The sequence below is a fragment of the Stegodyphus dumicola genome, chromosome 4, assembly GCF_044657685.1.
Source record: "Stegodyphus dumicola isolate Sdum_Otavi_A_Nest chromosome 4, ASM4465768v1".
NCBI classification, from domain to species: Eukaryota; Metazoa; Arthropoda; class Arachnida; order Araneae; family Eresidae; genus Stegodyphus; species Stegodyphus dumicola.
Window position 1 is genome coordinate 157,618,663 of NC_140771.1, and position 23,642 is coordinate 157,642,304.

Genomic DNA, 23,642 nt, shown 5'->3' on the forward strand with positions numbered 1-23,642 from the left:
ACCAACCATTGGCGAAAAAAGTGCCAATGATTGTTGACTTTTAGGGAGAGGATGTGGATAGTAAAAAAGTTCTATTAATTACTAAAGCTGATCCAGAAATTAAGTACCATTTCCGTATTATCTCCCAAACATCTGACAGCAAAAAGGTTGTGCATGCATAGCTACACTGTTCAGCTCGAGAACAAATTAGCCTAACCATTTTTGCTTGTTTACATCAATGTTTGAAGTCACTGTTTATTGATTTAAAACAATCCATCGGCCCGCAAACTGTGAAATAAGAGTTCTTATCAAGTTTTTCAATTACTAAGTTACTACTAATGTGAGAAATGTTCGACCTTGTGAAATTTATTGCCAGATAAATAAAACTTACGGAGAGAACATGATGATTAAAGTTATGGAGTGAAAGTAGGTTAGGATATTTAGTGAAGGATGGAAAAAGTCCATAATATGAAGCGTAGTTGACAACCGCCAACTACTTTCGATTGTTGGCTGATAGTGGATGCCCGTTGTTGATCACCAAAGAACTGGCACGCTGCAACGATGAAAAAGTTCATTCTAATGGGCAATTCATGATTTTTGATTTGTCAATGCATTTCCAAAACATCTCCCAATCATTATGCCATAAAACTGCGACTGAATATTTGCACCAGCAAAGAATGTCGGTGATGGTTACTGAAAGCACTAATGGACACTCAAAAATGGATACCCATAGGAGCAGCCTTGGAGTTTTTGCAGTGTTATGCAGAAGGAAATGATTTTTTGAAGATAATCGTCACAGGCGATGAAACACTTGAAATGAAATTACAGAAACTGGAATGGCGGCGTACTAGTTTCCCGAAACCCGAGAAAGCAAAGCCACCTCTTTTTTTTTTTTTTTTTTGAGAAAAATCTTGTGCACTGTATTTTGGAATTGTCAAGGAATTTTGTTAGTGTACTGGATAGAACAAAGCACAGAAACCAATGCTACAGCTATCGTGTGACATTGAAAAAGTTATGGAGCATGATAAAAAACAAAAGGCATGGACTACTGATTTCTGGTATTCTATTCATGTACGACAATGAATGTGTGGCCAAATACTATAAGTGTAAACAATTCTGTCACCCTCCTTACAGAACAAATCTAGCTCCATCTGACTTCTATTTTCTCATCACAAGACATTTTTTTAGATGGCCATCACTTCGCTAGTGATGATAAGATCAAGGTAAACGTCCACAGCTATCCAGGTCACAAGCAGCTGAATTCTATGTAGCAGTTACTGCCAAGATATGACATATGCCTAAATTCACATGGTGAATATGTCAAAAAGTAGTTTTAAGGTGTGTACATCTGTAATAAAACACAGATGAAAACAAATTGCTAATCTTTCTTGGTACTTACTTTTCTGGATAAGATTTCTGCTTTGAAATGTATTAATCTATTTTTCATTTTAAATTGTTATATCATTCTATTTGTGGCTTCATTCTGAAAGTTCTGAAATTTACACTGGGAAATTTACCTTTCAAACAATTTCATGACAAAAGCAAAAAGTATACACATAAAATGATTAGCTTGATAAGATAAGAAAATGAAATATGCATGTTAACAGGACCTGGAGATGAAGAAGTGCTAGTTGGAAAACAATTGTTCATGAAGTATAAAGAGTTCTGGCATGCTGTCCAGTTATTCAATATCATCCTTAAAATCCAATGAGATCACTAAGACAGAATTTCTGATCTAACAATTTCATCAGTTTTTCTTTTTAATGAGAATAAAAAATATTTCATAGATTTCACAGTATCTATGCTGTCACTGTTAAAAGGATATTCTGTATTCTGCCATAATAATATTTTCATAATTAAATGCACTTTCATCAATGGGTCCATGTAAATAAGTTAAAACAGATTTAATCAGTTTTATCAATATTAGATATTTCTGTTTTCCAACTTGTTTGGCCCAGAATATTTGAAAACAAAAAAGTACAATACCAGTTATTGTTTTGTTTCAGATCTGTATTTATACAGTATTAATTTCATCACAGCAATGATAAAAGTCATGTTTTGTATTGTGAAACAGCTATTTAATTATATAAATTAATTAGCTTTTTAATTATATAAATTTGCACATTTTATATATGCCTCTTTCAAAATGTATTTAAGGTCATTTTTAAAGGATGATTTTTTTTTTTTTTTTTTTTTTTTTTTTTTTCAGAATTACTAATATTTTCTGCTGCATCTACATCAATAAAAATTAATCTAGAGCATTATCTTGAGATTACTGTCTATGAAGATTACCTATGCATATGGCAACAAGGTCCATAATGAAGATTACATGTCCATACAATTTCTAAAATCCAGAAATTCTGAATTTGAGAAAGTAAAAAATCCAGAATTCCATATAAGTAGACAGTTATCCCTGGTTCATATACACTTGCATAATACAAGGTGTTTCATATTGAATGGGACGAAAAGAATAGCATAGAATAAATTCTGCAATTGATTTATTAAGCTAAAACAAATTAACTGTGAAACTACAATTATATATGTTTTATCCGGCAAGAGCGAAAAATCTTCCAGTTCGGAAATCGCCGGCTAGAGGCAATGTTAATCAAAAAGGCACCATCCATTCAGGAGATAGTATATTGTATTATGGAATACACCAAAATGTCAGTGTTTATCATCATTCAAAGGCATATTCAGACAAAATGTGGTAAAGAAACACCACACCGTCACAACATCAAACAGCGGGTGAAGCAGTTTCATGACACAGGATGCTTCAGGAAGAAAACCAGACAAGGACAAACAGCAGCCAAAACCAAAGTGGTAAAAAAATTCACGAAACGTTTTTATGAAGTCCCACAAAATCAACATGTCATGAGAGTTCTAAACTCAGCGTGCCTCATGTAATGGTGTAGCATGGATTACAGAAATGTCTACAATTCTGCCCATACGCCTTTTAGATGACGCAAGCATTAAACCTTCTGATATACCATTGTGTAAAGCTTTCTGCAAGAATTTCCAAGATAAGCTGGAGTTAAATGGTTTTGTGAACAGACTTGTGTTTACGAATGAAGCCACTTTACATGTTTTTGGCAAAGGTAATCGCATAATTTGGGATTTGGTGGCACAGAAAATCCACATATTGTGATGGAACACGAGTGTAACTCTCCAAAGGTGAACATTTTATGCGCTATTTCCATTGCTATCAGAGTGGTTTTTTCCTCAGTTAGAGGAAGTGGTTCCCACTTTCATTCTGCAGCAAGATAGTGCTTCCCCACATTGGCATAAAACATGTGCCAGTACTTGAATGATAGTTTACCCGTTGCTAGATTGGCTGCGCTGGGTCAAACGATATGCCATCACTTTCTTGGGCACTGAGATTCCCAGATCTAACACCTTGTGATTTTTTTCTGTGAGGTTTTGTTAAAGACAAGGTGTTTGTGCCTCCATTTCCTCAGAACTTACAGCAACTGAAATGTTTGAATCATTAACAAAGGATATTTTATCATGAGCATGGCAGGGACTGGAATACTGCATATATGTTTGCTACATTACCAGATTGGCACACATGAAACATCTATGGAAACTTGCATGACTATAGCTTCTCGGTAGCATTCACAGGTATGTTTTCTTTTCCTCTCATTTAATATAAAACACCTTGCACTTATAATTAATATACATTTTATAATACTTATAATTAATATACATTTTATAATATTTATAATTAATAAACTAACAATTTATAACTCTATAGCTGTTTTATTTTAAAACAGCAAAATTATTCAATAAACTATTAAGCTCACTGAGGTTTTTGAAAACCAATGGGTACAATTTACTTTAACTACGAGACTATGCAACCATTTAAAATAAAGAATTCATAATTATATAGACCAGCAATTCTCAACTGGTGGGATGCAAAAAAAAAAAAAAAAAAAAAAAAAAAAACTTATAAATTCAAAAATTAAATACCCCAACATCCTGCATAAGTTCCCCCGCCCCCAACATAAATTTCTTTCATAAATTTTTTCACCACTCATAGACTTTAACAAAATAATCTGCTTTTATTTTCACAAATATTTAGCTGTTGACAAAACAAAATTTGTCATAAATGATGTTTTTAAAAGGAGTAATACAAGCAGATTTTCTATTTCATAAGAAATAAAAATAAGTTCCTATAAAAATATAATAATATCTCATTAATTCTTTTAGAGTTCATAGATTTATTAGCATGTCTGCACTTTACGTCCCTACCATATGTGCGTTCATACTGCTCTATTTTTAATTAGAATTTCTCTCTCTCTCTATTTTTTTTTTTTACATTGAATTCAGTCTCTAACAGCAGGTATTTTGTCTTCTTGTTGCTTTGTATTACTTACTTTTCTACGCAAGTTGAGAATATAAGAATATTGTAATTTGATTTTGAAGAACTTCTAATGTATTGGGAATTTAAATATTTTTGAAAAAATAATAAAACTAAACTAGATTTTCAAAATGGAAAAATGGCTAGGATTGACTAAGCGGAAAAGTGATGATTCACAGATGATGGATCCAGGACAATCTACTAGCACTAAGAATATTGAAAAGATAAGAAAAACTGTTTGTAGAAAATATAAATAGAAGTTATTTATCTTTAGGTTTCCTTGGAATGGAGATAAAATGGATCCTCAACCTCAGTGTGTTATTTGTGGTGAACTATTTATCCAATCAAAGTATGAAACCATCGTTTTTTAAAAGACATATTGAATTTAAGCATGCCAATTTAAAGGATAAATCTGAAGAATATTTTAAGAGAAAATTAGCAGAATTCAAAAATAGTAAACAAGTCATGAAAAGTTTTGTTACTTCAAGTGAAGTAACAAAGTTCAAAACAAGTTCAAAAACTTTGGAAGCTAGTTACTTAGTAAGCCTAATAATTGCCAAAACTGGACAGGCTCACACTATTCGAAAAATCTTCATATTACCAGCAGCTAAAGATATCACTTTAACATTATGCAATGAAAAAAGTGGCTAATGAACTTAATACGAGGGCTATCCAGAAAGTAGATTACGTTTTGGAATAAAAAAATAAACAAAGTATAGGAAACAAATTTTATTATATACAGATGAAAGCCACACTCAAATACTACTTTTCTACATAGTCACCATACAAATTAAGGCATTTATCGTAGCCATGTACGAGCTTGGAAATTCCTTCGTCGAAAAATTCGGCCGTCTGCGCCTTCAACCACTTCGTTACCTCTTCTTGCCTTCCATCTTGCACAAAACTTGTGGTAACCAAGCTTTTCGCTGATGATTTCGTGCAACAAACTTCGCGAAATTTGTGGAAAACTCAAAGAAAGTTCCGTTATTGTGAAATTTCGATTTTCACGGACTTTAGCATCGACTTTTTCGAGAAGTTCGGCGGTCACTATGCTGGGTCTCCCACTTCGATCTTCGTCGTGAACATTGGTTCGGCCATTTTGAAATCTTATGACCCACTGACGCACTCCACCTTCAGTGATAATGTTGTCCCCATACACTTCACGAAGCTGCCGATAGATTTCTATCGGTTTACAGTTTTTTGCAGTCAGAAACCTTATTACTGAGCGCACCTCGTAGCTCGCGGGATTTTCAATTAACGCAGACATTTCAAACCGTCACAGATTCTGAACGGAGCACAGCACGAACCTCTCACTAGCACGGCTAGATGCAGACTGAGCTGCGCAACGCTCTGACCCCAAGATGGCCGCGCTAGCCCCGCCCCTAGCGGACACAGACGGAAACGTAATCTACTTCCTGGATGGCCCTCGTAATATTCCACTATCAAATGATACAGTAAGTTAACGAATTCACGAAATGGCAAATTCCATAATAGAGACACTTATTAAAAAAATAAAACACAGTGAGTATTTCGCATTGAAATTGGATGAAAGTACTGATAGAACGAATTTTGTTCAAGTATTAGTTTACATATTTCAAAGAACATAAATGAATTGACGAAGAGTATTTATTTTGGGACTTTCTTCATGATAGAGCAACTGCAAATGAAATTTTCACAGTAACTGACAATTTTATGTCCGAGATTGATATATTCCACGGAATAAGTGCATTGCCATATGCAGTGATGGAGTTCAGGTTTTATCAGGAAAACATTCCAGTGTTATTTCTCAAATAAAGAAAGTCACACCTGAAACTAAATTTACTCACTGCTACATTCATCCTGAACCTTTAGTAGCCAAAACAATCCCAGAAAACCCAAAAATCGTTTTGAAACAAGCTGTAAAAATTGTTGATTTTATTAAAAATTGAGCTTTAAATTCAAGAATATTTAAGATTTTATGCCACGAGATGGACACATAAAACGCTTTTGTTACATTCCAAAGTAATGGTAAATTCCAAAGTAATTTAATGGTAATTCGAAAGTAAAAAGGTGGCTATCCAGAGACAAAGTTTTAAATTGTCTTTTAGGACTTCAATCAGAAATTCAAATTTTCCTCTGTGATTAAAAAATTTGAATTGCAAAAATGTTTATTTAGTGAATTATGGTTGGTGCGTTTAGCATATTCAGCTGATATTTATGGAAAGTTACATGGATTAAATTTAGGATTAAAAGGACAAAATCTGTTTATCATCAGAGTTAAATAAATGAAATGATAAAAAAAAAAAAACTCATGCTAATAGTAAAAAAAATTACATAATAATATTTTAAGTTTTTTATCACTTTTAGAAAATTTTGTAACCAAAAAAATCTGAAATTAAAAGAAGAATTAGTATCTGTCATTAAAAATAATTTTTTCATTGATAAATATTTTCAAAATGTATTTTCCTGAGGATTATGAAAAAGAAAACTGAGTTAGAAATCCATTTTGTTCAAATGTATCTGAAATTTTATCTCGTGAAGAAAAAGAACAGTTGATAGAAATTTCCTGTGATCAAACTCCAACTGAAAATTTCAAAAATAAGATGATGCTAGTTTTTGGCTGAACTGAAAAAAAAAAAAAAAAAAAAGGAATCTTAGAGACATTTCAATATTAAATTTTTATCGTCTTTCTGCACAACCTATTTGTGTGAACAACGATTTTCTTCCATGTTACATTTTGAAAATAAGAACAAAATTAAAAGTGGATCCTAATTCACAGTAAAAGTTAAGTGAAATAAGACCAGACAAAGAAATTGATCCCTCTTAAACATGCCCAAATTTCACTCTAAATTTTAGAATTAAAGTATTATAACTTAAATTTTGATAATTAAAATGGTAACTAATTTTTAATTTTACTTTTTTATGTGTGCATATGTAATACAAATAGCCGATACATTGGGCAAATGATAACGTATATATATTTTTAGTATGTCTCTATTTGCTGATAAAGACTATTCTGAATTCAAATTTTTTTTAAAAAAATTTAATAATTTTGTAAACCATACAATTAATATAATTTTATAGTAAAATCATTTTTAAATGAACATTTAAATGTTTCAAATTTGATTTGTATTGTACTTTCAAAAATATTATGTGTCGCGTTTGCTTACTAGAACTTTACTTCCACGGACGCCCTCTGGCGAAAGAGACTAAAAGTAGTCAGTTGAACGGCTGACGTGTCTAACAGATGTATAACGATAGACCATCTCCGTATAAATTATGCTTGTAATCATTATAACTTGCAAATATTTTGTAGATATCTTTCATATGAATTAAAATTTCTTAAAAAGTTTATAGCTGTGTTTCGCAGTGAATCGAAGTTCATTATAGAGACGGATACCGACAAGAAGGAAAGAAGGCAGTTCAGGCCAGCCCTATTTAGAAGGTAAGTGAACTTTCACTTATCTATTTAATGATCAAAAAATTTTAATAGTACAAAGTTGATAAAATTTTTAACATGGCGCCCGAACAGGGACTGCCAGTAACTGCTGTTTTCCTAACTATTGAAACTGTCTAAATTGACATCAATGATATCGATAATACATAAGCATAAATAATTAGTGAATTGCTGATAGTTGTTGAATTATTGAATATTAAACAATGACGGAATTCATCGATACATTGAAAAGGAAACGCGGCCACATAAGGGCTGCCGTTACAAAAGTAATTGGCCGAATCGAAACTGAATTACCAAAAACAGAAGTGAATGCAGAGGAACTAGAAATTTCCTTAGAACTCTTAAATGAAAAATCGAATGAGTTAAAACAAATAGATGCCGATATAGAAAAATTAATAGACATAAATTATCTAGACTAGGAATTAAAAGGTGTTGACGAATATCGTGAAAGAATAACCACATTTAAATACAAAGCTAACAAAAAATTGAAAGAAATTAATATAGAACAACAAAAATTTAGTGTGTTAATAAGCCCTGAACAGTTAAGTGAAAGTATTATAGAAAACGTTAAAATCGAAAGTCATAATGTGAAGCTTCCTAAACTTACGATTCCGAAGTTTTATGGCGAGAGCTGCGAATGGCTGACATTTTGAAACACTTTTTCATCAGCCATACACCAAAATAAAACGCTTGACGCTATAAGCAAATTTAATTATTTGAAATCCTTTTTGGGAGGTACTGCTTATAACACCATTGACGGTTTCGATTTAACTGAAGAAAATTACGAAACTTCAGTTAAACTCCTCACAGAAAGATTTGGAAATAAAGATGTACTGATAAACGCCCATATAGATAAATTACTGAAAATAAGATCTCTAAAAGATTCTAATGACATTCAAAATTTCCGTAAGTTATTCAATTACGTAGGTAAGTTGAAAAATAAGTTTCCCCTGTCGACTGTGGTCAGAGTTGTGTATGAAAGTCAAAAAATAGAATGAGACATTAAAGATATGACATACCTTTATTTTTCTACATAGGTACCAAGTACATTGAGACATTTGTCATATCGCTTGATAACCTTCAAAAAGCCTTCTTCGCTTTTTGAAGCTTGATTTCCAGGAAAAAATCAGGGCTTTGCATATGGAAACATCCGTCATCACCTGTCCGAAAGAAGTTCAAGACAACTCCCTCTGCAGGTAAAGTGCTCCTCACAGTTTTCTGGGACGCCCAAGGAGTTTTGTTGCTGGACTTTTTGGAGGTTGGAATCATCAATGCTACGCGCTACTGTGACACCCTGTCGAAATTGACAGAGGCGATTCGGAAAAAGCGGCCTGGCCTTCTCACATCTGGCGTTCTGCTGTTGGATGACAATGCCAGACCACATTCGGCAACGGCAACGCAAAACCATATTGCAACTCTTGGTTGGGAGCGCCTACACCATCTGCCATACAGTCCTGATCTCGCACCAAGCGACTTCTATCTGTTTCCGGCTTTGAAGAAAAATCTCGGGGGAAGGCGCTTTGGAAGCAATACTGAAGTGAAACAAGCCGTTCAACGCTTCTTCCATATGCAAAGCCCTGATTTTTTCCTGGAGGGCTTTTTGAAGCTTATCAAGCAATATGAAAAATGTCTTAATGTACTTGGTATCTATGTGGAAAAATAAAGGTATGTCATATCTTTAATGTCTCACTCTATTTTTTGACTTTCATAAACAACTCTGACCACAGTCGACAGGGGAAACTTATTTTTCAACTTACCCTCGTATATACAGAAACATATTCGATGTCTTGAATCATTAAATATGACCTCAGAAACATATGCAGCTTTATTAACACCTATTTTGCTTAAAACATTGCCCGCAGATTTGGTTTTGGAATATAATAAAACAGTTCGAAAATCAAATTACGATTTGAATCACCTAGTGGAATTTCTTTCTGAACAGTTAGTTGCACGGGAACGTACATTCCAGACGGTCCAGCCAAAGGCGGCGCCGCAAAAGCATAACAAACTGAGTGAAACCAGACCTATTGCGAAACACACAGCTTCGGAGTTGACGAACGCAAGTTTGCAGGGGGGACAAACACCATGTGTTTTCTGCGACTTTTCTGATCACGAGTCTATAACGTGTAAACAAGCATCTTTATGGTCTACTGAGAAAGAAAGGGAGAAATGCAAAGCGAAAGGAATATGTTATCGCTGTTTACACCCACGGCACCTTAGTTTTAATTGCACTTCTAGAATAAGGTGTGAATTATGTAAACAACGACATGCCACTATAATGTGTTTTAAAAACCAAAACGGAGAAATTAAAGAAGAACAAATTGAAAATAAGGCCTTAACGAATAATTCATCCTATGAAAGTGTAATCTTGCAAACTTTAATTGTCAATGTTTACGGAGATGGTGAAAGCAATTTTATACAAATAATTCTGGATACCGGAAGTAGCAGATCATATATCAGCACATTTCTTGCGGAGAAATTGAAACTAAAATCTTTAGGTCAGGAAAGTGTGACTCGTGGGCTTTTTGGAGGGATAGAAAAAAGGGAAAATCACAATAAGTATCTGATTAAGTTGAATAATCCAGAAACACGATTCACATGCGAAATGGAAGTTTTGAGCCAAAAAACCATATGCTCACATATTCCAAAATTGGAGGATAGGGAATGCTTAAAGAAACTAAGAGGTTAAAAAATTTTTCCCAGTGATGTAACTAATGAGAATTTTTGTTTATTTGAAAAACACCCTAACGAAATACACATGCTTGTAGGAGCAGATTATGCCGGAAAACTCTTTACAGGGGAAACAAAACACGTAACAGAGAGTTTAGTAGCAATGAATACACACCTTGGTTGGACTATATTAGGGAGAACGAAGGTAAAGGAAAAGAATTTTAATGAAATTCTTTTATCACTACACATTAGTGACAGAAAAATCTGTGACTTGTGGTCTCTTGATTCTATCGGAATAACTGAACCAGCTCTTTCGCAAACAAAACAAGAAATAGAAAAGGCTACAGAAAATTATTTCATCCGTACTTTAGAAAGAGATGACACTGGAAGGTATCAGGTATCACTGCCATGGCTTCAAATTCATCCTGAGTTGCCAGATAATAGAATCCTTGCAGAAAAGCGTCTGAAGTCTTGCGTGAAAACCCTTCAGACAAAGAATTCCTTAGAAGCCTACGAAACTGTTTTAAAGGATTGGGTAGAAGAGGGAATAATTGAACCTATCAATATTTCGGAGGCAGAAAAGATCAAAGGTCATTATCTGCCACACAGAGCAGTGTTTCGGGAAAATTTGACTACCAAAATTCGACCAGTGTTCGACGCATCTGCAAAGGAGAAAAATTCGGTATCTCTGAACGACTGCCTGGAAAAAGGTCCTAATTATCTTGAATTGATCCCCAAAATTTTGATAAAATTTCGAGAGGGGAAGTATGGAGTAATTTCGTATATAAAAAGAGCATTTCTTCAGATAGGTATGAATCCAGCGGATCGAGATTTTCTCCGGTTCCTATGGTGGGAGAAAGGACAGCCTGAAAAACTGACTATATATCGGCACCAAAGGGTTGTATTCGGCGTAAACGCCAGCCCCTTTTTACTTGCTGCCACGATTAACTACCATTTGGAAAATGTACGAAAACATCATCAGGAAATAGCTTCAAAGCTAAAGAAAGCCATGTATGTGGATAACTGCGTAGCGAGCGTGGAATCAATTGAAGAATTAAACTCATTTATCAAAGGATCTAGAGAAATAATGGCTACTGCAAAATTTGACCTAAGAGGTTGGAAACATAATAGACTTAAAAATGAAACTTCAATTCTAAACCTTTCTGATAAAGATTATGAAGATGTTGTGTCAGTATTGGGATTGAAATGGGACTTGTTTGACGATACTTTGTCTTGTCACGTAAAATATGAAGAAAACCCTGTATTAAGCAAAAGATCTGTTCTTTCCGAATTGAGTAAAATCTTTGACCCAATTGGGTTTACTAGTCCAGTTACTCTCATGCCTAAATTGATTCTACAAGAGTGCTGGAAACAGAAAATTAACTGGGATACTAATCTGTCGAATGATCTAGCAAGGAAATTTTTCACATGGTCATCTTAGTTAAAATATTTGAAAGACATCAAAATTCCTAGATTGCTTCCCAAAATAGACGAGAGTACCACTCTGCATGTATTTTCAGACGCAAGCAAGGACGCGTATGCGACCTGCATTTTCCTTAGACACAGCGGTGAGAGTGGAGTCATTTGTCAATTGATACGATCTAAAGCGAGAGTTGCTTCCCTAAAAGCACTTACCATACCTCGACTAGAGATACTCGCTTGCTCTATTGGAGCCAGGCTCTCTCATACAATGAGAGAAGACTTGAAATTAAAAGAGGTTCCAGTTTTTTACTGGACGGATTCCACAAATGCTCTCTTTTGGATAAAACAGAAAGAAAATTGGTCCACTTTTGTAGCCAATCGAGTAAATGAGATTCGAAAATTGAGTAACCCAGATTACTGGCATCACATTCCCGGAAAGTTTAATCCTTCGGATTTGCCATCTCGTGGTTGCTCTGCAAAAGAATTGAAGAAATCCGAATGGTGGAAAGGACCAGATTGGATTTATCGACCTCCAGAAGAGTGGCCAATTGCAGATGAAGAACATCCTGAATTTGATATAGTAAATGGAGAGAGAAAACGAACTGTGGTTTCAGCCAGCAATAACACGAATACAGATAAATTTAATCTTTTTGACAATATTTCAAAATTCGAAAAGATCATAAAGGTCGTATCTTGGATCTTTAGATTCATTAAAAATGCTACAACAACACCATCTGAAAGAACTCATGGGAGAATTTCAGTCGAAGAACTAAAAGGAGCTGAAACAGTGGTTTTCCGACTCATCCAACGAGAAACCTTCGAAGGTTTGAAAGATAAAAGAATACGTGCTTTAGAACCTACCATGGACTCCAATGGCCTTATAAAAGTGAAGACACGTATCTTTCAGAGAGACGATGATGCTGACTTTCGTTACCCAGTTTTACTTCCCTCAGAACATCCATTAGTCTTAAAACTGTTCAAATCTGAACATGAAAGGCTAAGTCACGCTGGAGTACAATTTGTTATGTGCGCTTTGCGTGAAAAATATTGGATCATAAAGAATAGGAAGACAGTACGCAAAGTTATAAAAAACTCTGTACGATGTCGAAGGTTCGACTCTGATTCATATAAGATTCCTCAAGCGCCACTACCTGAAGACAGAATAAGAGATGCTTTAATTATTGAGATTATTGGTGTTGATCTGACGGGTCCCTTAATTTTCAAAGGAGGCCAAAAAACATGGATCGTCATTTTTACTTGCGCAATATATAGAGCAGTTCACTTAGAGCTAGTCTCATCTCTATCAACCGAAAGTTTTCTGCACGCGTTCAGGCGATTCATCGCTCGAAGGGGTAGACCTGTCACTGTATACTCCGACAATGGAACCAATTTTGTTGGATCAAATAATTTGTTTAAGACCATAGATTGGAATTCTATCTTACAACCGTCCTCTCACGTATTTGTCGGAAGACGTAAAGGATTTAAGAGTTCTCACCCCAGCAATGTTTCTAACAGAAATTCCAGAGACTGGAGTTCCTGAATTGGATTTTTTGGATTCTAAATCCATCAATAAAAGATACCTTTACAGAGCCAAATTGAGAAAAGATTTACGAAAAAGATTTTGATCAGAATATTTAGGGCAACTAAAACAAAGCTCAAAATTCATCCGCGAACCATCTTCTGTGAAATTTGGTGATCTTGTAATTGTGTCCAACAACGAAAAAAGGATAAACTGGCCCTTAGCTAGAATCCTGGAAATTTTTCCATCCCACGATGGACACATTAGATTAGTGAAACTGAAAACTGCACAAGGGGAGATTATAAGACCTACTAAGAACCTCATACCTCTTGAACTCAACTTTACACCTGAGTCGGATATGCAAGTGAGGTACAGAACTCGACGTATGACGAAATCTAAAAAAACTTGAACTACAGGTCAGTTGAGGTCCATCCTCTGCTGATACTGGACCTCAAAGTGGGAGTGTCGCGTTTGCTTACTAGAACTTTACTTCCACGGACGCCCTCTGGCGAAAGAGACTAAAAGTAGTCAGTTGAACGGCTGACGCGTCTAACAGATGTATAACGATAGACCGTCTCCGTATAAATTATGCTTGTAATCATTATAACTTGTAAATATTTTGTAGATATCTTTCATATGAATTAAAATTTCTTAAAAAGTTTATAGCTGTGTTTCGCAGTGAATCGAAGTTCATTATAGAGACGGATACCGACAAGAAGGAAAGAAGGCAGTTCAGGGCAGCCCTATTTAGTAGGTAAGTGAACTTTCACTTATCTATTTAATGATCAAAAAATTTTAATAGTACAAAGTTGATAAAATTTTTAACATTATGCATAAAATTACAGGATCTACAAAACTAACTTACTTCTGCAGTTGAATTTCTTTATCTTTAAAATAATTAGTTAAGACATCCAATTTCGTTTGTGCTTCTGCTTTATCCTGAAGAGCTTGATTGTAACTAACTTTTAGCTTATCAATTTCAGATTTGGCTTCCAGGACTTCCACTGTAAAAATTACACATTGAAATTGTATGCAGTTAAATATATAATCATTACATCTTACCTATGAATAGTTATTCTTTTTATGCAAGAGAATTAATTTATTAATTAAAAATTAGAAGTTTCCAGTGATGGAAAAATATTTCAACTCAGCAACATTAATTTAGTCATAATTTATATATTTTACTGATAAACTTATAATCCATTTGAGGTTACACTTTCAGCTAATCTGGAGTTATTGTCTACATGCATAAAATATTAAACAGCCAAATATAAGTGCAGCCAGAATGCTGCATAACAAACATCTGAACTAGATGGTTTTTTCAGCCGATACTTGGCAAGCCAGTGCTTCAGCAAATGCCTGAATGAGCTGAGGTGGCTGAGAATAATTCAAGTGATATTCTTTTTAAATTCCCGGATTGAACATGATGCTAAGATTTGACAACCACAGTCATTTAGAGATATGTAATTTTAAAAAAGGCTGGTTATAACTGCTATGCACTTTTTGGAAATATTACAGGTCATCTCACCATGCCAAGAAGTAATCATATCATAACAGTTTTTTTCTAACTAATTAAATAAATATATTAATAAAGTTCTAGGTACACATTCATGTTCAGCATCTGAGTAAAATGCTTTATTATGCTTCCAAAAGATCTATGGTAACCAAAGATTGCTAAGATCTGATCTGCTTCTTCAAAAATTCCTGAAACCTCCAGATTTCAACAGCCTACACTTTCTTATGAGACAAACTAAAAGGAAAGATATATAAGTTATGATTGCTGTGAGGTGACACTTAAAACTTGTTTCATGGTATGTACTGTCACTGTTACTTCTCCCTATATTGTATATTGCATAATAAACTTGATAACTTGAATTTAAGTTAGGATACTTAAGTATCCTAGTAGTACGACACCCTTAATTTATTTATTTCTTTCATACTGGAAAAAATAATTAAAAATTATAAATTGCACCCTAAAACATTATTCAAACAGAAGAAATTTACAGAAAGTAATTTACTGACTGGAAGTCTAGAACAGAAATAATAATAAGGATTTAAAAAAGGGGGAGACAAGATCAATATAATCAGCAACATTTTGGGTATTTACATATTATATCTTCAACCATCAAAATTTGCGGAGTTTCTGCCAAAACTGTAGCAATTATTCATCCAGAATTCTGACGGAATTGATGGCTCTTTATTTAATAAATGGCCACAGATTATTCTTTGCTTTGTTTTTTTTTTTTTTTTTTTTTTCCTGTTCATAAAAAGGTGTTCATTGATTTCTACTATTTTATTACGCCTTTCATTTTTTATTAGAAGCTCTGTTTAGAGCATTATAAGTACAACCTTCCTACTGGTAATAGTTCCTATCAATTATTTTTTTGTCGGCCAAATCCAATTGTTATTTTCCTTATTCAATACATGTTACGACTGCAAATAAACCAATACTGTAAACTTTTAACCACCTGTAAATAAACCAGTATGCAATCTTAAATGTGACTGCAGAGTCTTTGAACAATGGAATTTTTTCTTGAATAGATATTCGCATGTCTCAATTTTTTTTGTTGCTTTGCCATTGTTTACCCACTTTCCAATAACCTACCATATTATGTCCCTAAATACACACTTTTTCATGGTAGGATCTCACACCTTTGATAATAATCCAATGCTTCCTATTCTGCAGTGTAATCCTTTGCTTCCTATTCCTATTCTTCCTATTTGTATTCTAAGACAGCTTCCATATTTCAATACTTTTTTCAAAATAAAAGAAAAATTGAAACAATAACAGATAATTTATATCTTTGTTCATAAAAACAAAATGTGGCTTATTGAGATCAGTCAATTTTACATGAGATGAAAGGGCATTTGCAAATATTATGAGTGCGTTGTGACATCATTAAATCACGCTGCTTGGTGACAGTTTCATGCCCAACGGAATAATATACAAGTACCAAATTTTGAATACTTTTTATGAAAGGGGGGAAATTGTAAAACTGACATTTATTAACAGTTTACAAAATAGAAAGTTTTTGATATTAATAAGAAAATGAAAAATAATACATCACTTTTAAATTTCAGAAGATATGCTTAAATTAAAGCTTATAAAGAAATTTTGGCTTAGTTTATTTGGTAGTAAAGCATTTGAGGGTTATATTCTTAATGGGAGGGATGCCTTTGTGGAGGTCTTTCTAAAAGAACTACCTCATATACACATTACACATGGAAAAGATCACGAAATCACTCATGCTTATAAATAAAATACAGTGCAAAATCTTTAATCCGGACTCGTCAGGACATCGGCAATTCCGGATTATAGATCATCAATTTAAATCTGGTAAGATGGCATGCAGAAATTATAAAATTAAAAATATGAAACTGTAATTTATGAAATAAAGAGCAATTATGATCTAAAGGGTATCAAAATTTACCCCCCCCCAAAAGCTTAATATTTATTTGTTTACTTTATTAAACATTTCTTTTAATGTAAGTTGTTTAAGTTGCTTCACTTTATGTGCTAGTACTTTCTCCTTGATTCTATAAACAGACATAATTTCTTGTTCAGTTACAAAGTTCCACTGTTCAAGTCTTGTAATTGCAGTGCCGAGAATACCAACTAATTTGTCACTCGAAATTTTTTCGTTTTCACTAACCTCTCTGTCACTTTCTTTATGCCTTTATCCATTTTTTGCAGCAATTCCACTTTTTGTTTGATGGACATCGAAACATGCTTTCGCTTTGTAGATCCTTTGGCAGCTCCAGAATTGGAAACTCTTTTTGACATAGTCGAAATTTCAAGCTTACTTTTTATAAAATTGCTTTAACAGTCTGCAAAAAATAATAAGCCCGATCCTTAGAAGATTAAGGAACAACGCAATCTGCAACATTAACTGAAATAGATAATTAGATAATTTTAGCCTAGCTTATACCATCCATTATGCATCAAATGCGCTTGCATAAACGTATTATGTGCATGGGTAAATGCATATGCGCATGCATAAAGGTATTATTCGCATGCGTAAACGCATTATGCGTTTACCACATGCGCAGAAAGTTTGTATCTTTGAGGTCCGGATTAAAGACTTTGTACTATACTGAAAAATGATCAGCAAGTTGTTACTAAGATTTGCTATTTTTGAAAGTACTCAGAAAATAAATTTTGGTAGATTTTTTTAGAGCTTTTAGTTTGGATAAAACTAAAAACTAAAAGCTCTAAATAAATCTAGTTTTTCTAATCTAATTTAAACTAAATCTAGTTTCTACTAAGATTTGCTATTTTTGAAAGTACTCAAGAAAATAAATCTTGGTAGATTTATTTAAAGTATGGATAAACTTTAAATTAACTTTTCAATTTTGGAAGAGAAATAACTCATTAGATGTCATATAAATTTTAATTCAGCGCTCAAAAAATACAATAGTTCAATAACCATTATAATTTTACACAGCTGGTATAGATGCATAATAAATAGAAACAATTATGAAGCAAAAGAATTTTTAATAATTGAATAACAGTTTTCTAAATGATTATTTAAATGACATAAAATACAAAACAGTATTGAACAGCTTTTAAATGAACTTGCATATAAACTTGCCAAGACTATTCAGAAAATATCAGGTCAATAAATATTAATGAAAAGAATCACATACTATATATAAGCCTATTTTCATATCATTCAGAGAAAATTCATTACCTTCCATGTCCAATATTTTATTTTTCTCCAGAGTCAACCTTTCTGACAGTAATTCATTCTCTTCTTCTTGCTTTTTTAATTTTAATAATAACTAAAATGAAAACTTAATATAATGAATATGAGTCATGCAACTACATACTACTGCATAAAGTTTTTATTTATAATGCACATGTTTATCAGATAGAGCTGTTCAAGAACAGTACACAAGCATAAAATCAGAGATGTGTTTCAACAATAGTGAACAATAACTTATTTAAAAATAATCAAATATCCTAATAAACAGCCTCATTTAAAATGCCCTTCTTTTTCTTATAATATATATATGTATGTGTGTGCATGTGTGTCTGTATGTAACTGAATTATACTTTAAATTAGTAATAGCCCCTTTATTCCTCTTTCATGTAAAATATAAAACATGAAAAAAATTATTAAACTTAATTGGAACCAACTGGCAAAGATCTTTAAATTTATAATTTTTAATTAAACATATCCCTTCTTCAAAGATATGCTTTGCACTAGTTTGTACCCCTCTACAGCATATTACATTACACTCTTTAGCTACCTAAACGTGGTTGCTAAGTGACATCTCTTTGTTTAACTGCATTCCACTGTTCTAAAATATAACTGAGTATACAAAATTCTGTACCATATTTAGCACTGTTAGTATTATACCAATTAAGAAAAAATGTGTTTCTGAAGAACTGTTTTTATTCAAAAATAAAACCAATGTTTTAACCATCAAGATGGTTGTGATTTTCCTCCCAGTCAATATTTATGCAGCTGTCTTCTTGGCCATGAGTAAAAGGTGAGTTAGGGCATTCCCTAGTTAAGCACTCCTAATATTATGTTATTCACAATGAAAAAAATCATCATACACATATATAAATATTTACAATTATTCATAACTTATATTATTTTTGGAGTAGGAATTTCCTGAAAAAATATGGTTATGACTATCACATATCAAGAATCTGTTCTACATACAATCATAATTTTTCAACAAAAATTTCAATAAAATTTTTATTTCATTTTATTAAAACAGTTTAATAATTCACTTATTTAAATTTACATTACATTTATTTTACTCAGACATTTAATACACTTAACTTAAAATATTTTAATATTACAGCTTTTGTTCCATTGAATATGGGCTGATGCATAATTTTAAAAAATCTGATGTGGGCACTACATAACTTCCTTATATGGCCTATTAAATTATACATATTTTTTGCTGCACTTTGCTTAAACTTATTTCCTTGAATTTCATTAGACATATATTTCTCATTGAAGTTCTCACTTTGAGGCAAGGCAAAAATACATAAAAATTCAAAACATCTTCACAATAGTAAAATACATAAAAACATAAAACACCAAATAAAGTTAAAAACAGTTAAAACAAGTAATTTTTGCAATTAAAATTAGAGCTTTTAGGCAAAATCATGTAATTTGGCTAGCAAACAAGAAGACAAAACTTTCAGTGCAAAAGACGCTGAACTTTTGGTTCCACTATGTAAAAAGACACTGAATTTGGTGCACCAATGGACTTAATTCACTACACTACTAAATGTTTCAAATATAAACAGCCACAAGGTTAGGTCTAGCTGACACTTACTTGACTAAAGAAAAAAAAAAAAGAAAAAAAAAATTACCAGAACATAACAATATAATTCAATCCCTTTTAAAGCAAAAATTATGCAACTGACCAACATATAAGTATAAAAACACAGAGCCAAATGAGGCCAGGAAGATAATGGGTATATATACACACACGTTTTGTGCAGCTGAATGCAACAAAAAAACTGAGGTGCACAACTAGATGTTACAACAGTCCCATACACAAATTTTCAACAGTCTATGGCTAGAGTTATGTGAGATACATACATACGTACAGACATCATGAAAAAAATGTCTTCTGAATCCATTTTACAATATGTTGGGGAAAAAATAGTCCTTTATTCTGGCAGTACAAAGAAAAGTCATGCAAAAAATATCATTTAGATGGATTAGAAAGCAGTCAAGATAGATATTTTTGTTAAAATATGTAACCCCAAATATTTCACAATTACCATTAGTTCCTATAAGGACGTAAATACAGAGCTGCTCACCAAGCTGGGTGAAAGGGTTGATGTGGTCAATTGTAACAGAGAAGGAAGGTGCACAATAACTAGATGCACAACTAGATGTCCGATATACAAAATTTTCAGCTTTCTATGGCTAACTGTTTTATACGTGTGAGCACACATAGAACAGATTTCACGAAAAAATCTTTTCAGAATCCATTTTAAATCCATTATCCTGTTCGTACATCCAGATGTCATGCAGAAAGATCGTTCAAATGGATTTGAGAATGGTCAAAATGGATATTTTCGTTAAAATATGTTATCCGAAATTTTCCGTGAAAACAGCACTTCCTTTTCTTTCTATAAGGAAGTCAAAATGACAAATGCAAAATAAAGAAAATCCAGCAAATTTAAACTTACAGTAGCTGAATTCATTAGAGACTGCAATTTTTCTTCACCTACTAAAATATAAAAATATATATCAGATTATTGCAAATTTTTCAGATGTATGTAAAAAATTTTATACAAATTTACAGGATGAACCATTTTGAATGAACACATTAAAAAACTAAATAGTATTGAAAATACAAGCAAACACACACACACACAAGTGCCAATTCTACAGTGGTCTGATATTTGCACTTTTAGCTAAAATTTTTATAAATCTACTGGTATATATTTCATATGATTTTAATTTCACCACAATATTCAAATTAATGTTCCACTTAATTGATCTAACTATTGCAATGAATAAAAGTATTCAGTCAAAAAATAACAAAATGCAAAATTTCAGAATTTGCTTAGTTTTGCAAGCAAAAGGCTGTTATAATTTAAATATAAACTTTGGTTTTCAAACTGATATTATATTGTTTCTAACTGAAAAAATTTAGAGGTAAAAGTATGCATGGAAAAGAATTCAGCAAATCAAGTTATGAGAAAATTATGCTTTGCAAGAAAATACATACAAAGATGCACTGGAAATTAAAATTATAATAACAATGATAACAACAGTAGAGACTCCCACCACTTGAAAAAAATTATGTGGTAATTTGCTACAGGTGCAACAAACTTACAGATCTAGGGGGCACAAACATGATTTGTAATCACATAGCTTTGCAGGGGTTCGAAATGCCTTCTAGACAAGCTATGGTTAAAAGCAACACACTAGTGTTTACATGGTCCGTACATATTTCTGCACGTGGAAATTAAGTACTTTTAAAGACCATTAATGAAAAAAATTAAGGACTCATCAACAAATCAAAAGTCAATAAATTCAATTAAAGATATTAACTATGCCTGAACTTCAATTTTGTGATACCATCCTAAAAATAAAATACACTCATGCCCATAAATTAAGGATAATGCAAAATCAGGCAAAGGAAGAGTTAGAAGCAAAACAAATTTAACTTATTTGTAAAACTTATTTATTAAACAAAAGGTAAAGAGCAAAAAAAGATGCTATATGTTTGATATTATTAAAAAAATTAGCGATTTTTTTCTCCCTGGAGCAAATTACAAAAACAACCTATTTACAAAAAAACAATATTACATGGTTGGAATGATTGTTAATACATTGTATGTCTCCCAGACGATGCAATACAGTCCGTACAACGCCTAGGCATGCTGAGTATCAAATTATCGATCTGATCTTGGGGGATATTACACCACTCAAAAAGCAATGCTCTCCGAAGTTCCGGTAGACATGTAGAAGGAGGTTGACGGGCTGCAACTCGTCAGCCAAGCATGTCCCACACGTGCTCTACTAGATTCAAGTCTGGTGAGAATGCTGGCCAGTCCATATGGGTGATATCCTCTGATTGAAGGCATTTGCTTACGATGTTTGCACGGTGAGGACGGGCGTTGTCATCCATAAACACAAATTGTGCGCCCATGGCGCCCCGAAACAAACGTACATGTTGTTCCAGAATGATGTCCCGATAGATTTGGCTTGTCATGGTTCCAATTTGAACATACAGGTCAGTTCTGGAACCCAGAATAATTCCACCCCAAACGAGCACTCCTGCACTACTGTAACGGTGTCATTCAATGATGTTTTCTTGGTCATAACGGGTACCTGGAGCTCTCCATATGAAAGTCCGGGGCAAGAATCAGACTGCAAGCTAAACCTAAACTTGTCGGAAAACATCACACAAGCCCACTGTTGCGGTGTCCACAATGCATGCTCTCTACTCCAGGCTAACCGCAGTGCAGTAAGTGGAACGTATCTGACAGTCTACGAGCATATAGACCAATCTGCCCTAAGCATCTGTACACGGTCTGCCTTAAAATTGTCAAAAACCAGTGGCTGAAGAGAGCTGACGAGACAGGTCTGAGGCTGTGCTCCACCTGTTTCTTTTGGCAGTGACTGCCAAATACTGGTCCTCATTCGGCATTGTAATTCTGGGGCGACCTGTGCTGTAACGTCTACTCACATTACCATCATCTTGGAATCATTGCCAAAGCCTGGAGATGACACTCTGGGCAATTCCAAGTTTGTCTGATACTTCCAGTTGGGTACGCCCACATTCCAGACGGCCGATAATTCTAGCATGTAAAAAATCATCCAAATGCGTCCTTCGTGTCATAAGTATTTGGTTATTGCACTGAAATGCTTATAAAGCGCCTGCGAACATTTTTACTTCTTTGCCTGTATTCCTTATATATCATTCTCTTACACTCTCCTCATTGTGATGTACCATCAGTGTTATTTGCATATATTTACTTCCTGAAATTTGCATATGATTCTTGAAAATGTGTGTAGTGATTTTACAGGTGATATATTTATTTTAGAGTTCGATTTGCGCGCGACTCCGAATCATCCTTAATTTATGGACATGAGTGTAGATCCACAAGTAGAATGCATTATTATTAAATATAATTTTAATAAACATAATTATGAAACAAATTTGAGAATAAAATCAACTTTATAAAATTTATCAGGTAGCATTAAATATTTTACCCTTATAATAGTTGGACATACAAGTATGTGAAAGAAGATTAATGACATTTTATTTACGTTTTACTAACAGTTAGCTTTATGGTGATTTTTTCTTTTATGTCTCATTTGATCATGTACTTGCATAGCTTAAAGATTTAGTAAATAGAGGGTAGATTTTATGTCAAATGATCTAAGGCATTTAAACCTATGAGGGGTTAAAATGAGAAATAAAATCATAATCAGCATGATTCATTACAGACGACTGGCTGTTACCAACTCTGCTGCTTGCCTAGAGAAGCCCACTGATCAGAACAAACCTAAAAGCCTGATGTAGGCACGGTTGGCAAGTTTTGAAAGTTAGTTGTGCTCTGCCAGTCTGAGGTAGTTAGTGTCATAACTTTGCATAGAATTTCTGGGGTTGTAACCCAGTTAATATATTTTCAGGTTTCAATAAGCCACTCAAGCAGCAGAGGTGACAAGTTGTTTTGTATTATTTTAAATCTACTAGATGCAAAGAATTAAATTTTTCATTAATTTTTACATTTTTGAACTGTATCCCGTGATCAGAGT

General features: G+C 33.3%; 1 protein-coding gene across 3 annotated transcripts in view; it reads right to left on the bottom strand.

The window, feature by feature from the left end:
• Nucleotides 1–23,642, bottom strand: part of Tango1 (transport and golgi organization 1) — a 159,349-nt gene that overhangs the window by 20,449 nt on the left and 115,258 nt on the right. For all 3 annotated transcript variants that reach the window (XM_085815634.1, XM_085815636.1, XM_085815635.1), the window contains 3 exons: nucleotides 20,555–20,595; nucleotides 18,075–18,165; nucleotides 14,249–14,387 (listed from right to left, as the gene is read on the bottom strand). In XM_085815634.1, coding sequence (XP_085671760.1) covers nucleotides 14,249–14,387; nucleotides 18,075–18,165; nucleotides 20,555–20,595 — 271 coding nt within the window. The remainder of the gene's footprint in view (nucleotides 1–14,248; nucleotides 14,388–18,074; nucleotides 18,166–20,554; nucleotides 20,596–23,642) is intronic.